The 17,985-nt window shown below is 35.2% G+C and overlaps 1 protein-coding gene across 1 annotated transcript; it reads left to right on the forward strand.

Annotated features, from left to right (window-relative positions):
• Nucleotides 1–827: 827 nt before the first annotated feature.
• On the forward strand, nucleotides 828–13,681 carry LOC142545875 (IAA-amino acid hydrolase ILR1-like 6). The gene is made up of 5 exons (XM_075653290.1): nucleotides 828–1,648; nucleotides 2,068–2,193; nucleotides 12,127–12,441; nucleotides 12,804–12,935; nucleotides 13,017–13,681. Exons 1-5 carry the CDS (start codon nucleotides 1,130–1,132, stop codon nucleotides 13,416–13,418), a joined length of 1,494 nt encoding a protein of 497 aa, XP_075509405.1. The 5' UTR covers nucleotides 828–1,129; the 3' UTR covers nucleotides 13,419–13,681.
• The last annotated feature ends 4,304 nt before the right edge of the window (nucleotides 13,682–17,985 follow it).

Consider the following 17,985-nt stretch of genomic DNA (forward strand, 5'->3'; position numbering starts at 1 on the left):
AAATAGGAGGATGATTTTGAGACAAAATTAATTGATTAATAAAATATTGAAACTAGTAGGGTTCACTGCTCTCCTGTGTTACCAATATAATATATTCGACAATATTTTTTTTATAATTTATGACTTTTCGTCCCCATCGAGTACAATAAATCAAATTAATTTTGTGATGTGATAAAATATGTAATGAGATTTGTCTTGTTATATGTTACAGATTTTTTTATTATTAAAATTCAGATTAATGATTCGTCAATTCAAAGTTTGTCTCATAATTAGAGAACCGAACGTCCCAAAAAAACACAAAATATATAGCTTCTTTTTAGCTTGTATAAGCTATTAATTTGATCGGTTGGTTTTGACAATTCACACAATATTTTGACATGGAAATTAATTTACGCCCATTGAATTTGCACGACTATATGACTACGGCCATGACTCTATTTGTACCTAGATTTAGTTCAATTTATTATGGTCCCCAACACATGAATAAAAAATAAAATAAATTATATTTGTAAAAAAATATTCAATACATATATATATATATACATATATATATATATATCTTTATATATATATATTATATATATATAATACTAAACCACATATATTCAAATATATATTTGAAAAAGTAATACTTTTTCATGGATGACCCAAATAAAAGATTTGTCTCATAAAATATGACCCGCAAGATCTGCTCAAACACATTTTTTTTTTGTCAATATTTGTTTGAAGAAAGGTAAAGAACATGTCTCAATGATTATTCAACCAAAATGAAAAAAAGAACTCACAGGAAACCTTATCAAGTAAAAGGGGCGAAGACTCGTAATTTACTATGGTACTTCAACCACACACGCCACAACAAATTCTTACACGTGAAAAATTCCTTTTTCAAATAGTCCTATCCTATCCCCAACCTCCGGCCTGCTCAATACACTAAACTTCCGATCATTACAATTAATCTTCGCATCGCATTCATTATATACGATAATTAAGGCTATTAGGAACAAATAATCAGTCAATCAATATTTGACACCCTTCATCCTCGATTCCAATTTCTTGAATTCTCGAGTTCTTATTTCTAACTGATCTGTCAACTCAATCATCAGCTAGCTATAATCTTGATAGTATATAAATGAAGATTCTTAACAGAAACTCGTCGCCTTTTCATTTCATACTTATTTTTCTCGTTCTTTCAAATTGCATGACGATGATCTGCAGCAGCTCGGGGGCGAAACCCTCCACCAGTTCCCCGGAACAAGATCTAACATCCCTCGACTCCACGCTCAAAGGCCTTGTAAGCAAACCCAGCAAGAATCGATCCTCTTCATCTGGGCAGAAATCTTTGGTCTCCAATACTTTTGATGTGGACTGCAGCAGTGTCTGGACCACAGCATGTTCTGAAGCAATATTAAGGATGGCGAAAAGACCGGAAAACGTGCAACGGTTGAAATCGGTTCGCCGGAGGATCCACGAGAACCCAGAACTGGCTTTCGAAGAACATGAAACAAGCCGGCTCATTCGTCAGGAACTTGATGAACTTGAGATAAGTTACCGTTTCCCGTTGGCCATAACTGGAATCAGGGCAATGATTGGGACCGGCGAACCACCTTTTGTAGCTCTCCGGGCTGATATGGATGCCTTGCCAATTCAGGTCTTACTTTTTAGATGTATGTTTCCGATTTTATTATTAACTAGGGCAGCAAGGCGAAGGGGGCAAAATACATATTTTTTGCAGCTTTTTCCAGAATATAAGTTTTGACTTAAATATATATTAAGTTACTTGTTCTTATACAACTGTGGGATGGATGAGCATTGCTTTTGTTATCCTGAGTATCTAATTGTTACTAACAAAATAACATTTGGTGCGAATGATACGATTCATCATTTTTGCATCATCATGGTCTAGATCAAGTTTTACAATACTTTGAACAATAAATAATTATATTATTTTATCTCTCATCGTCTCATCCCACTAGCCAAACTGATTTAGGTTTTGAAAGAGTACTTTGGCCATGTTGTATGTAATATAAGTGACCCCCTAATTAATCTTCTTCCAAAATGTCTCCACAGGAAGCTGTGGAATGGGAGCACAAAAGCCAAAATGCAGGTAAGATGCACGCATGTGGACACGATGCTCATGTGGCAATGCTCCTTGGAGCTGCTATGATTTTAAAAGAGCGCGAAAGACACTTAAAGGTTAGTCTACTTCATTTCTCCATTCTACGCTAAGTACTCAACAGCTTATTCTTGCATGATTTGCCTGATGCTAAAAGACTAGTCAAGAATAAACTATTACGCACGCGCGCGCACACACATATATACTGGTGAAATATTGTGTGGATATAGTTAATTTTTGAAGAATCTTGAACTATTTGATTTTATGCATGTTAAGACTGCTTGAGAATTTAGTAGGTACTATAAAGGAGAGGTATATGAAGAAATTTCTGTTTCAGTTTGCTTAAAGTGGGAATCATTGACTTTGTTTGGACATCACTAAGGGGATACAAAAATGCATGATAATTGTTCTTAATTACCGAAGAAAATAAGTAGAAAAAATAATACTAAATATATTTTGACAGTTAACTATATATTTGAACGTCCGAAAAAAGAAATATAGTATTTGTATATGTGAGGGAAAGAGAGAGAAGATTTATAAGGTATGACTTGTCTAAAAATAACTGTTAGTTTTGTGAATCTGTGAGATATTACCTAGTTTTGATTGCCTAAACTCTCTTACTGTCTTATATTAATTAAGGAAAGAGAAATCATTAAATACAAATGTTTAACCAATTCTCGTACAAGTTAATAGGAAAGATGATCGAATTAAGTAGTTTCTAAACGTGCCTTCTCTCCCTTAATTAGTGTTTTAAGCTTGGGTTACATAGAACTCGACAAGTGTAGGAAAAATGGCACAAAATCAAAGAGTGTTATTAAATAATAACTAATTCTTTTCATTGTAAGTAAATGCACAAAAATATATCTTCTGACAAATCTTAATTCATCTATTAATAGTAGGTATTTCTCATAATTAATTTGTTTTTCTAATCTTGATTTCGTTATACTTTTGAATTTATAAGTTATTCTAAACTTTAGTAATCCCTAATAATTAGAGAATTATATAAAAAAAATTAATTACTTAGATTAAAAATCTATTCATGTGTGGACTCTGCATATCAATTTTTGCGAGCCTGTTATTACATGACATACATTGCTATTTTCAAATTCGGCACTTCCAAAATAAAAACTTTCCAGGAGAGGAGACGTGATTATGCCTTCGAATTGGAGAACTAATTGATTCGAGTTGTGAATATGAATCAAAAGATTTAAAATGAATTCATTAAATTAGAAAACCCACTATTGTTGTAAAAATAACAGGTGAAATATAGTGGTTTTATCTTAATATTTAGGCAGATGCAGTAGCCAGTGGCAAAGATTGCCGACATCAAGATAATACTTTTTCCTTTCACGTACGTGCATCTTTGTCTTTATTTACTCCTAGAATTCCTTAATTCACTGCTCAAACATGGAATTATTTATAATAAGTAGCCTTTCCTTGGAAAAATGTTTTTTATTCCAGAATATTCCATGGTCTGCTCTAGCTGTGACTTATATATGTGACTTTAAACGATAAAATACGGGTGCAACACACTTTAGAAGCGAAAAAATTATAACGTTGTGGGTTCTATTGTGATAAAATAGGTTTCTAAAAGTTCTGTTTCCACAGTGTATGTGTGAGTTGATAGTGAGTGTTGTGTGTATCAGAATGTAGGTGTTGTGCGTATGTATTGTAACACCCACGACAACATGCAGTGGAAATTATGATTTTAACACACCTACACGTAGCTGGAATAATGATAATAATACGAGATACGAGATGTAAATTATGCACAAGTATAAAATACTTGTGCGGTGCTTCAGGGCAAAATAATTCACTAGAAAAACTTGTAAGTTTACAAAAACCAATACTAGTGAAAGAATAAAACAACTCCCTTATTAAGGCGAGTAACAAATTGCATCCTAAACCTCTAACAAACCGTATAACCAAAATACATAGGATGCATCAACTGAGAAGTGAAAAAAATCTTCAAAACTCCACACACTAATCAACACGGTGATTAGGTGTTGTCTTCGGATGTTGGCAGCACTTCACAGCAACAAGTTATCAATCACGAGATGGCTTCAATCAGAAAACCTTTTCTTCGTACAAATGCATCTCTGTCTCTCCGAAAGTTTTTGCTCTGTATCGTCACTCTCTCACCCTTTTGTTTCTTCTCCTTTGAGTCCTATTTAACATAGAAAAACCAATTTCATTAGGAAACAAACTCTTTTTAAAACAAGGATAATATCTTAAAGATATTGTGATATCATATCTTAAAGATATTATGATATCATATCTTAAAGATATTACGAGTCATATCAAAATATAGTCTTATATCACATATTGAATTTATAAGAGATCATATCATCAATTTCGAGATTATCCTCATGTCTAGAAAGGCAAAATATTAAAGATAAAAAAGGAAAATATATCAAGGAATAAAATTCCTTTCAATCTCCCCCTTTTTGCCTTTCTGGACAAAACAACCCAAAAATGGTTGTACATCTCAGCTCCCCCTGAGTTAGCAAATCAGTTACTCAGCCAACTTTAGTTGACTCCCCCTGAATTCTACCGTTAAGCCTTCCCCTGATGAAAAATACAGTTCACACAGGTGTTGTATGTTAGATGTTGCAACATTCAGATCATAACACTGAAATAGTTCATTAATCAGGAGGGACAAAGATCAGAGAGAATAAAAGGACAACTAAAATACTAAAACCATCAAGAGAGAAAAAAAACTCAAAATCTCATTATCCTTCATTACTGCCATCATCATCAGCCATTTTTGCTCCACTGGTTCCAACTATATCTGTATCTACTACCCCTTTTTGTCCAGAATGGGCACTTTCACCCAGCAGAAGCTCATAGTCAGCCACTTGATTTTCATAATGTTCAATGGTTTTCTTGGCATTTTCAATCTGTTGTCGACCATAGGCAATCTAAGCTTGAATGTAGGAGATAGACAGTGTGACATAACCAGTAGGAGGAACATCTATAGGTGGCTGTTCAGCTGTCTCAGGCACATGTTCAGATGTTGTATCATCAGTGTTGCCAACATCCGGAGCAACACTGGAAGTCACCCACGGCAGATCAATCTGTCTGTTGCCTTTAAAATACACAGGAGAAATCTTCAGGGAGTCTCTAACAAGGCAGAGATCTTCATCAATGTCCCTAATGAACCCTTGAGACTCCAAGATCCCATAGATCAGTGAGGGATATGGTAGCTTAGTCTTCTTGAAGTCCCCTTCAGCATAATGAAATGCACACGCATGTGATCAAACTGTGATCAGTTTGTACTTAGGTGTTGGCAACAGCTCTTGGCAACACTCACAAGTTGGACTCAAACTTTCTTGAACATTTTTAATTCAGACATGGTAGCTCCCACTCTAGAAGAACGGTCTTCATAGGACTCCTCTAGGTAGCTTTTTCCATATGTATTTTGACTTAGAAGTGGTAGCTCCCACACTAGAAGAACGGTCTTCATTGGACTCCTCTAGGTAGCTTTTTCCATTTTCTTCTAAACATTTTTTTTTGTTCTATTTTATTCTCTTTTCTATTTTTCACCATATTGCTCAAGAATTTTCTAAGTCATTATCTACATTGGACAAGATCATGTGGTACACGATCATCCTCAACAGCTTTATGACTTAGATTGAGCACACACCATTCTTTGGAGAATATTGATGGAAAGTTTGATTCACAACTGAGAGCACGCCATTCAGTATCCTACACTTGTACAGACTTCACACAAAGCAGGATGCATGCAATATGTCTAGCATCCTAAAAATAAAATGCACATGCATGCTGGGTGTTGTCCACAGGTGTTGTAACACCGAGGACAACATCCGTGAGTGATCATTGTGTACACAAGCTGAGAGACTTCCTAAGATTGGAAAATCTCTCAAAATCCAATGGTTTTGTAAAGATATCAGCCAGTTGGTTCTCAGTTCCAACAAATTACATTCGAATTGTACCCTTATCAACCAAATCTCGAATAAAATGATGTCTAATGTCTATGTGTTTCGTTCGAGAGTGTTGTACTGGATTTTTTGAAATATCAATTGCACTTGAATTGTCACAGTATACAATTAAGGTGTCACTGTTGAAACCATAGTCTTTAATCATTTGTTTCATCCACAAAAGTTGTGAACAACAGCTAGCAGCTGCAACATATTCAGATTCAGCAGTGGACAGAGATACACAATTTTGCTTTTTACTATACCATGACACCAAATTGTTACCAAGATAAAAACACCCACCCGTGGTACTTTTCCTATCATCTAAGTTTCCAGCCCAGTCAGCATCACTAAAGCCCACTAAATTGGTGTTTGTTTCTTTGGTGTACCATAAACCTAAGTCAACTGTTCCAGATATATATCGCAAAATTCTTTTGACAGCCTTTAGATGAGTGACTTTAGGATCAGCCTGGTACCTAGCACACAAACAAACACTAAACATGATGTCGGGACGACTTGCACTTAAGTAAAGAAGACTGCCTATGATGCTGCGATACTGGGTGTTGTCAACACCTGCAGCAACATCGTCTTTGGACAATTTTTCAGTCGACCCCATTGGTGTTTTCATGTGTTTAGTGTTCTCGGTAGAAAATTTCTTCACCAAATTCTTGGCATACTTAGATTGACATAGAAAGATACCATCATGCATTTATTTAATTTGCAATCCAAGAAAGAAACTTAATTCTCCTACCATGCTCATTTCAAATGTGGTAGACATGCATTTAACAAATTCATCAACATGCTTTTGAGAAGAAGCACCAAAAATGATGTCATCCACATAAATTTGACACACAAGAATATCATGCTTCGATTTTTGAATAAAAAGGGTTTTATCAACCTCACCTCGTTTGAAGCCTAAGTCAAGCAGATATTCAGTAAGCCTTCCATACCATGCTCTTGGAGCTTGTTTAAGTCCATAGAGTGCTTTCTTCAACTTGTAGACATGGTTCGGGTGGTGTGGATCTTCAAATCCTTTAGGTTGGCTTACATAAGCTTCTTCTTTCAAGATACCATTCAAAAAGGCACTTTTCACATCCATTTGATATAATTTTATGTCCATATAACATGCAATAGCAAGTAAAAGTCTAACCGATTCAATCAGGGCAACAGGGGCAAACGTTTCATCAAAATCAATTCCTTCAATTTGAGTATACCCTTGAGCCACTAGCCTAACTTTATTTCTCACAACAATTCCAGATTCATCAGTTTTGTTTTTAAAGATCCATTTGGTTCCAATAACATTCACATTATCGGGTCTGGGAACCAAATCCCACACATCATTCCTAACAAATTGTTCAAGTTCCTCATGCATTGCATCAACCCAAAATTTATCTTTTAAGGCTTCATTTATATTTTTGGGTTCCATGAGTGAAACAAAACAAGAGTGACTTACTTGAGAGTATACGGAAGTCATGCATACTAGTCCCATCATTTTGCGATAGTCTACCTTCTCCTTTCTTCTCGTTTGCATTCCTCCAAATGTTTCTCCAATGATCTGAGATGATGAATGATTTTTCTGAACCTTGCTGGGAATATCAATCTCTTCATTGGTTACACTGTCATCATTCTCAGTATACTTTCCTAGTTCATCATTTGATTCTGCCAGTGCAGGTGTTGTCTCCGGTGTTACAACACCGGGTGCAACATCTGTGTTAGGCAGTGTCTCACTTTCGTTCAGCAGCCCATCAATATCATCCTCGATTGTTTTTCCCGTTAGATCTGCAAGATCATCAAAAACAACGTTAATAGACTCCATAGTCGTTCTTGTTCTCAGATTATACACGCGATAGGCACGACTATTAGATGAATAACCAACGAATAAACATTTGTCATTTTTAGAGTCAAACTTTGCAAGATGGTCTCGGTCATTCAAAACATAACATACACACCCAAAGACATGAAAATACTTAAGGTTCGGCCTCTTTCCCATGATGATTTCATAGGATGTCATAGTAGAACCACTCCTTAATACACACGATTTGAAACATGACATGCTGTGTTCAAGGCCTCGGCCCAAAATCTCTTTGAAATATTCTTTGAACTTAACATGACCCTAGCCATTTCTTGCAGTGTCCTATTCTTCCTTTCGCTATTCCATTTTGTTGAGGAGTCTTAGGGGCCGAAAATTCATGAGTTATCCCTCTCTTTTCACAAAATGATATAAAGTGTGAGTTTTCAAATTCTTTACCATGGTCAGTCCTTATCTTACCAACCCTCAGATTATGTAGATTAGTAATCTTAGCATGTAATTTCTTGAAAACATCAAATGTATCGGATTTTTCTCTAAGAAATCTTACCCAAGTAAAGCGAGAGAAATCATCCACACAAACGCATGAATGCTTCTTACCTCCAAGACTTTCCACTTCCATTGGACCCATAAGATCCATGTGCAAGAGTTCAAGACACCGTGTTGTCCCAAAGTGTTGCAACACTTGATGGGGAACACGTGTTTGCTTACCTTTTTGACATGCACCACAAACATACGGAATTCCAGAGGATAAATTAGGCATACCTCTCACAGCATCGTACTTACCAAGGTTCTTTAATGTCTTGAAGTTTGCATGACCCAATTTTTGATGCCACAAGTTTAGTTCACTTACTTTTGAATGATTGCATACTAAGTCTTCTCCAAGTTGATAGCAATTATCAGCAGACCTTGTACCTGTCAAAATACGAGTATTAGAATTATCAAACACTTCACAATTGTCTTTATCAAACTTAACATGCAAACCGTCATCACAAAGTTGACTTATGCTTATTAAGTTTGAGTTAAGCCCTTCGACATAAAGCACATTGTGTAGATTAGGCAGTCCATCAACATTCAAGGTTCCTTTGCCAGCAATTCTTCCTTTAGCACCACCACCATATGTCACATGACCACTCCTCAGTTCAACATAGTCAATCAAATGGTCTTTAGAACCTGTCATGTGGCGCGAACAGCCACTGTCAAAGTACCATATTCCTGCAATGTTAGTCTTTAATGAAGTATAAATAACGGAACATTGAATCTTAGCCTTTGGTACCCAAACCCTTTTTACCGTCGGTTTTCTGTTGGCAGTGTTGCGTCGGGTATTATACAACACCTGTTCTGATTCCCATCTCTTGTAATCATCTATCAGTTTAAAGCAGTAGGGTTTGATATGACCAGGTCTAAAACAATAGTGGCAGATAAAGTGGCGTTTTCTGGATTTGGACTTCTTGGTAGATATTTGCCTTTTAGATGGAGCACATTTTTCAGTTTGTGTAGCATTTGAGGTTTCAACACTTCCTTTGACAAAAACAGTTGGTTTTCTCTCAGTATTGGAAGATTCTCCAATTTCGAACAGACTGTTCGGATAACCAAGTCCAGCTTTGTCATTTTGTCCAATCATCAAAAGTGAATCGAGTTTGGATGAACTTGAATTCATCTTGGCAAGAATCTGAGTTGCTTCTCCAAGTTCCTCTTTGACTTTGCATAATTCCAAATCTTTCTTGCTTAAGATTACTTCAAGTCGTGAAATTTGTGACTTTAACTCAGCATTCTCTTTGGAGAAAATTGCATTTCCTTTAGTTTTTTTGATCCAGTCTTCATATAATTCTTCGTACATCGTCTGCACACTTTCTAGAGTGACTTCATCATCATCTACCTCTTGAGTTTCAGACTGACTTGCCTCCGCAAGGGTTGTAGGTTTAAGACATACTGAATTCGAAGAGGTGTTGCGGCCAGGTATTGCAACACCTGTGGCAACACCCAAAGGATTGATTTGCATTGAGCGTTTTTCCTTGATCACAGAAGATAACGATGTGTGATTTTCAGATTCACTTGATCCTTGATCATCATCAGACTCTTCATCACTCCAAGTGACAGCCATGCCTTTGTTTCTTCGAAGTCGATTGGCACACTCATTGGCATAGTGTCCAAATCCAGAACACTCTCTACATTGTACTGAGTCCAAATTTCTGACATTTGATTGGATTTGCAATTCAGTTTTTGGTCGAAATTGTTCTTTCATAGGAGTAAACTTTTGAGCTTTTGCAGAAGTTGTGATATTGGGCAACACAGATTTTTGTCCAATTTTCTTCTTCTCTCTCATTTTCTTCAAGTAATCACCGAATTTTTTAGTAATTAGAGAGATAGAATCTTCACCTAAATCAGATTCATTCACTTCTTTAGATATTTGAAGGATTTCATCATAAGAGTCAGTTGAAACTTCAAGGGCTATTGTCTTCCCTTTATCCTTCTTTTGTAAATCAAGATTCATCTCAAAAGTTCTGAGGGAACTCATTAATTCATCCAAGTTGATCGTTGAAGTGTCTTTAGATTCTTCAATAGCGCAAACTTTGACATTGAATCTCTCAGGAAGAGATCTTAGAACCTTGTTCACCAATCTTTCATTTGGTATGGGATCTCCTAGGCCATGTGATTCATTTGAGAGTTGTCTCAACCGGCAGTCATACTCAAGAATAGACTCCTTGTCCTCCATTCTCAAACTTTCGAACTTTGATGTCACCATCCTTAGCCTAGTTTTACGCACACTTGCGGATCCTTCACAGTGCTTCTGGAGTATCTCCCAAGCATCTTTGGCGCACACACAAGTGGTGATTAAATTAAACATCCTTGTGTCAACAGATGAAAATATAGCATTGAGAGCCTTGGAATTAAAGTTTGAAGTTTGCACTTCATCGACAGTCCATGTACTTTCAGGTTTGAGCCGTGTGTCTCCATCAGCATCCTCGAGTTTTGGTGGACTCCAACCATCAAGTACACGTTGCCAAGCTCTTTCTTCAATGGATTTAATAAAAACCCTCATCTTTACTTTCCACAATGCATAGTTTGATCCATCCAACACGGGAGGCCTAAAAACAGTATTTGTTGATCCTTCCATAATTCCTTTTCACTCTGAAAACAAAACAAAACAGGATCTCACTTAGTAGCATCAAGTGGAAGCTCTGATACCAATTGAAAGTTCTGTTTCCACAGTGTATGTGTAAGTTGAGAGTGAGTGTTGTGTGTATCAAAATATAGGTGTTGTGCGTAGGTGTTGTAACACCCACGACAACATGCAGCGGAAATTATGATTTTAACACACCTACACGTAGCTGGAATAATGATAATAATACGAGATACGAGATGTAAATTATGCACAAGTATAAAATACTTGTGCGGTGCCTCAGGGACAAAATAATTCACTAGAAAAACTTGTAAGTTTACAAAAACCAATACTGGTAAAAGAATAAAACAACTCCCTTATTAAGGCGAGTAACAAATTGCATCCTAAACCTCTAACAAACCGTATAACCAAAATACATAGGATGCATCAACTGAGAAGTGAAAAAAATCTTCAAAACTCCACACACTAATCAACACGGTGATTAGGTGTTGTCTTCGGATGTTGGCAGCACTTCACAGCAACAAGTTATCAATCACGAGATGGCTTCAATCAGAAAACCTTTTCTTCGTACAAATGCATCTCTGTCTCTCCGAAAGTTTTTGCTCTGTATCGTCACTCTCTCACCCTTTTGTTTCTTCTTCTTTGAGTCCTATTTAACATAGAAAAACCAATTTCATTAGGAAACAAACTCTTTTTAAAACAAGGATAATATCTTAAAGATATTGTGATATCATATCTTAAAGATATTATGATATCATATCTTAAAGATATTACGAGTCATATCAAAATATAGTCTTATATCACATATTGAATTTATAAGAGATCATATCATCAATTTCGAGATTATCCTCATGTCTAGAAAGGCAAAATATTAAAGATAAAAAAAGAAAAATAATAATAATAATAATGAGAAGATGGAAAGTTTCATTATGAGTACGTTTCAAAGAAAATTCATGATATGAAATTGATATGTCTAAATTGGACCTATTGTTTCGTACTTTAATTTAATTTCAGGCCTTTCCAAACCATACTATTCAAGCCATAATTTTCATTTAGCTTTCCACATTTCCACATCCAACCGCGCGCAATATACTCTTAACATGAGTGATATTGATGGTGAGACTAATATTTATAGTTTCGACAGGGCACTGTGATTCTGATCTTTCAGCCAGCTGAGGAAGCCGGAAACGGAGCAAAACAAATGATCGAACATGGTGCTCTCGAAGACGTTGAGGCTATATTTGCAATGCATGTATCGCATCTACTCCCTGTCGGTGTCATTGGATCAAGACCCGGTCACTTGCTTGCAGGTTGTGGCTTTTTCAAAGCCGTGATTACCGTTGAATATGGCATCTCACAAAATCTGCATTACTCGATCGACCCTATCTGGGCTGCCTCGGCAGCAATTATCAGTTTACAGACCATTGTATCACGAGAGGCCGATCCATTGGACTCTCAGGTTTGTACGTACATGCGAGACTATGTCATTGTTTTGATACATCGTCAAACTTTAGTATGAGAGCTTAAATTATTGTTGAATGGTCAGAAATAAGCAAATGCCATAGATCTCTTTAATGAAGTATGAAAGGATTGCATCTGCAAAAGGTAGTCTTTCGAATGAACTAAGTCTCCAATCTGAGCTATGATAGAAACTACTATTATAAAAACTAGGGCTCTTCAAAGTTTGACAAATAATAGTTTTACGGACAGTTCTATACGCCATAAAAGTTCAAACTCGAGAATGGGGAGATCTCCTTAGTAGCTTGATCAAAACTAGAACCTCACATGCATGCTTTATGTTTTGTATGATTAAATCCTCAGGTTGTCTCCGTCACTTACTTCAAGAGTGAAACCGAGCATCTCGACGTCATGCCAGATACAGTTGAATTCGGGGGCACGGTGCGAGCTTTTTCCAACACAAGCTTCAACCACATCCTCAAAAGAATAAAACAGGTTACTCGTTTTGATAGAACAAACGTGCCTGTTTTTCCCGATAATGGATAAAGAAAACCTTAAACATATATATCAACGCAGGTGATATTAACCCAAGCTAGAGTATTCAGATGCTCGGCAACAGTCGACTTCTTCAGGAATGCCGTCACAATTTACCCACCTATGGTTAATGATGACCAAATGCATAAACACTTGAAGAAAGTAGCCATTGAGCTGGTGGGGAATGAGAATTACCGAGTCGTGGAGCCGGTGATGGGATCCGAGGACTTCTCATTTTATGCTGAACTGATTCCCGCCACCTTTTACTTCATCGGAATCAAGAACAAGATGCTAGGCTCGGTCCACTCGGTCCACTCCCCGCATTTCATGATCGATGAAGATGCCCTTCCAGTTGGTGCAGCTACTCATGCTGCCATTGCTGAGAGATATCTGCACGATCACTACACGGTATCGACAGCAACACTAAACAGATCATGTAAGTGACAAACATCGATCTTTTCATTTCTTATGTAGATGAAACATTAACTACTTGTTTTCGTTGATGCATGAAAGGAGACGATAAAGGTTAGGGTTTTTTTTATTCTTCTTTTCTTCATCCAAGAAGTTTTATGTCAAGTCTCGCATGTTATTAATTTGTTGCTTGTATCAGAAGAATTTAGATGGGCTTTTGTACAAAATTTCCACTGGTATTGTTGTAAAAAAATTGATGGGCTTTTGTCCAATAGATATGGATCTTGATTAATTAATTGGCGATTTATTATATCATTTTATTTGATTACGGGCAAAAAAAAAAAAAATTTGCTTGTAAGCTCAACCTCTCATTGAAGAAATATCATGTAAGCTATTATCCTGGATGGAGTAGATATATAGATTCAATGAAATTTAACGAATATTTTCTTGAAATTAATGTTAAAGTATTTTTCTTTTTCTATTTCCACAAACAAAATGAGAGCAAAATTTTGTAAATCAAGGATGTTATAAATAATTGTTATAAGAGAAAAAATATTGTGTGAGACGGTCTCACGAGTCGTATTTTGTGAGATGAATCTCTTATTTGGATCATCCATAAAAAAAATATTACTTTTTATGCTAAGAATATTACTTTTTATTGTGAATATCGGTAGGGTTAACCTGTCTTACAAATAAAAATTTGTGAGACCGTTTCACAAGAGACTTATTTTTGTTATAACTTGTTGCCAACCGTTTCACAAGAGACTTATTTTTGTTATAACTGGTTGCCAACCAAATATATTGGAGAAAATTTGGATGATGAACACTCTTGGTAATGCTAGCTCTGAATTTGATAGCCCACCATTGTTATTATTATTTTCCATGGAAGATCACGTTTGATTTTGTTGAGGACCATATATATGTATTAGAAAGATTGTCAACTAGGAGATCCTTGTATTTTGCGAAGAGGTCCCACATTTACCTCGTTTAAGTCAAACTTTAATCTCTTAATCCACGTAAAAGTCTTTTTGGTCAGTCAACAATTATGGAGAAAAAGAGGAGAGAACACGCTTTGCTTTACTTTAAAGATCATATAAACAAAAGATTACTAATTAATTTATTCGTGTTTAAAATTGGAGTCTTTTAGATTAGAGTAAGTCTCTTGTGATACGGTCTCACGAATCTTTATCTGTGAGACGGGTCAATCCTACCAATATTCACAATAAAAAATATTATTTTAGCATAAAAAGTAATATTTTTTATTGGATGACCCAAATAAGAGATCCATCTCACAAAATACGACCAGTGAGATCGTCTCATACAAGTTTTTATCTTTAGATTAAACCTTTTGGCTTTTCGGATAAAAATTCTATTCCTATTTATTTTTATTAATTTGGTTTGGGGAAAAGGAACTCAACGAAAATAACCAATTATCTTGTTCATTTAAATTTTTTAATTTCTTTTTAATCGATATTTTTTTATGAATAAGAAGAATAATTTAATCTTTTGATTTTGAAGTATTAAAAAAATGGAATTATTATACATGTAAAATTGTATTTGACCCATTACTTTATACGACATGTGTGTGCCGATTTGCAAACGGGAGTCCATCACTTTTAATAAAGAAACAAATTAAATAAATAATGTCCTTCGAGCTTCGTAACATAACTTTTTACGCTATATTTGTTGTAAAGCATTAATTAATTGAATACTATTCTTTTAATTAATGCCTGCTACAATTAAAAAAATGATTAAAATATTTTTATAGGAATTTTTTCTGAGTAGGTATCTTGTGAGACGGTCTCACGAATCTTTATCTGTGTGAGACGGGTCAACCCTACTCATATTCACAATAAAAAGTAATACTCTTAGCATAAAAATTAATATTTTTTCATGGATAACTCAAATAAGAGATTCATCTCACAAAATACGACTCATGAGACCGTCTCACACAAGTTTTTGTCAATTTTTTTATGGCTTAAATGATATTTTTTCATTTTTATTATTATTTAAGTATAATATAAAAATAAAAAGTTTTACGGGAGTTGGTTGGCACTCCTGTTGTCCGCCTCGCGATTTAAACGGGGCTAAATTTGGAAGGCAGGGGTCCATTTGCAGTTTTTCAAACTTGGAAGCAGAAATTTTCCAGTCATTTGGTGGAAAAAAAAAACTTTCTATGATTTACAGCTTACCCCTCGATTCACGACATATTCCATTAATCGGAGATTTCTCCCTATATGGGCAGGGACCACAAAAGATTTGTATATTTTTAAAATACCCCACAAAAGATTTAATATATTTACTAGTGGGTCCCTACCCAATGACCTTTATTCATTTCTTGTCTTCATCAATATACGATTACATAAGATCGCTCGATAGATTCTCAACTCCCGTATCCAAATGTCAATTCAATTTTCACGCTTTGTCTTAATGTAGCCCACCACCCCCAAAACGCTCAAAGGAGAAAAAAAAAAATTTCACCAACAAAAGAACTTGAAATTGGTGTGAAAAGTTTGAGATCATCCACATCTAGATATTCCCTCAAATTTTTGGAAGGAAATTGGCCTAAAAAACAAGAATATCGAGTGATACTCACGGAAAATTTAGGGTTCGATTCCGGCAAACGTCACTAGTACAGATGCATGGTTTTGAAATTGTCCTGAGCCTGAAATCACGAAGAAGACCGTTAGAAGTGGGGTCAAGAGGGTGTCCTGGCGTAGCCCCTCCGACGCTTAAGTCAGTGACTGAGGATATATGGGGGAACAACTAAGGGTGCTGCTGAAAACAATATAGTGAATCCTCAATTGAATGCTCAAACCTGGTATTTATAGGAGAATACCTGGGCCTTTGGTGGGTCTGTCTTTCATTTGGGCTGGGGATGGTGGGCCTGTCTTCCATTTAGGCTGGGATGGACTGGGCACATCTGAATAAGTTCCATTGGATTCCAATGTAGGCGATAGTTGTGGAATAGGATAAAAACCGAAAGACAAAACTGATTAATGCTTTGAGTAAGTTTGATGGCTGCCCATGTTCCCATATTCAATCTCCATGATTTATATTAAATTGATGATGTCTGTAATGGAAGAACAACATTGAGTCCATCTATAACATAGCCATATCAATTACTTCCGACTGTTTTGTGTATTCTAATTTCATATCATGTTTTTTGTGTGAAAATATTATTTAAATATGAAAATGACAAGTTGTGTGGAGAATGATCATATTCTACGTGGATTTGTGTCGGCTAGTTGGAGCGATAATAGGTCTTGTGAATTTCATATTAATTTCTAAAAATGAAAATAAAAAAAATTTGGACACACGGTTATAATAAATATTCAAATGTAACCCAAATTAATTAAATTAATTATTCAAACTTAACTAGAAGAATCCTAGTGAAAGTATCAATCAAAACCTTAGTTTTCTGACTTGGTAATCGTGGAAGTCAACGTAAATTACATATTTTTCTTATAAATGACAAAATGGGAGCTAACACATGATCCAAGAAATATTATAATTTCGCAGTTTCAATCTCTTCTAAGGGCATCTCCAACCGTCCTCCATAATGGAGTAATCCTCCATTATAAATGATGAAATCTTCTCCAACCGTACTCTATTTGTTTCCTCCATTTTAGAGTATGCAACAGTGATCCTCTATTTATGGAGTATCACTGTTCATATAGAGGATTGAAAAGGGGTGAAATCTAATTACAAAATAGATATTTTAAAAATTGCCATATAGTCCTTTTGAAAATTAATAAGCGAATTACATGTAGTTGTGCCATGTTTAGCGAATTAATTAAGTTTAGTTAAATAATATATTATGAAATTAATTAATTATATGTGTGTATGTGTTCGAAAATGAAATAAATTAAAAAAAATTATTTGGTAATATTTAGAGGATATGAGTTGAAAATGAAATAAATTAAAGAAATAGAGTATTTGGTAATATTTAGAGGATATGGGTTGGAGAAGGTGTTTGAAAATAGAGATCATGGATCTCTATTTTGGAGGATAGAGGATGAAAAATAGAGGATATGGATTGGAGATGGCCTAAGAAGTTATCCATTTGAATCTTATCAAAGCAAAATTTGAGATCATCTAGAAAACTATTAGTACAAAGATCTCCTTGATTGGATTTTTCTTGACATGGTCTCAATTATATCCTCTCAAATAACTTTATTCGTGTCATGTGTGCATTTATTTATTTTTTTCTGAATTTCTTTTTTCCATTTATAAAGCCTTTAAATTTTAGAGGTGAAAAATATAATTTCTAGATTTTTCGCTAGCATTTGAATATACATAAACCGACACACTTAATTGATTTTTTTTAATTTTTTTTTAAAATTCAGTTTCGTAAATTAAACTCTCTATAATGGAGTCATTGGGACCACGATTATAGGTGAATCCTATTAAATATAATTTATTATGCAAATAAAAGCTACATAATAATAATAATTATAATTTCATATTTGGAGGTAGCCACCACATATGGTCCATGAGTCGTCGTTCCAACAGGGTGTCCAAAAAGAAAATCTAACTGGAGAGATCTCTAAGATCATGGTTGATGTGTGGGGGCGTGTAATAATATAAATACAAGACA

The sequence above is a fragment of the Primulina tabacum genome, chromosome 5 (genome assembly GCF_025594145.1).
Source record: "Primulina tabacum isolate GXHZ01 chromosome 5, ASM2559414v2, whole genome shotgun sequence".
In the NCBI taxonomy this organism is placed as follows: Eukaryota; Viridiplantae; Streptophyta; class Magnoliopsida; order Lamiales; family Gesneriaceae; genus Primulina; species Primulina tabacum.

Bases quoted from the DNA above. Each gene is read 5' to 3' on its own strand.
- LOC142545875 (XM_075653290.1), top strand. From the start codon at position 1,130: ATGAAGATTCTTAACAGAAACTCGTCGCCTTTTCATTTCATACTTATT. The intron at 1,649-2,067 runs GTCTTACTTTTT...ATGTCTCCACAG, and splicing joins TGGATGCCTTGCCAATTCAG to GAAGCTGTGGAATGGGAGCA. The intron at 12,442-12,803 runs GTTTGTACGTAC...TTAAATCCTCAG, and splicing joins CCGATCCATTGGACTCTCAG to GTTGTCTCCGTCACTTACTT.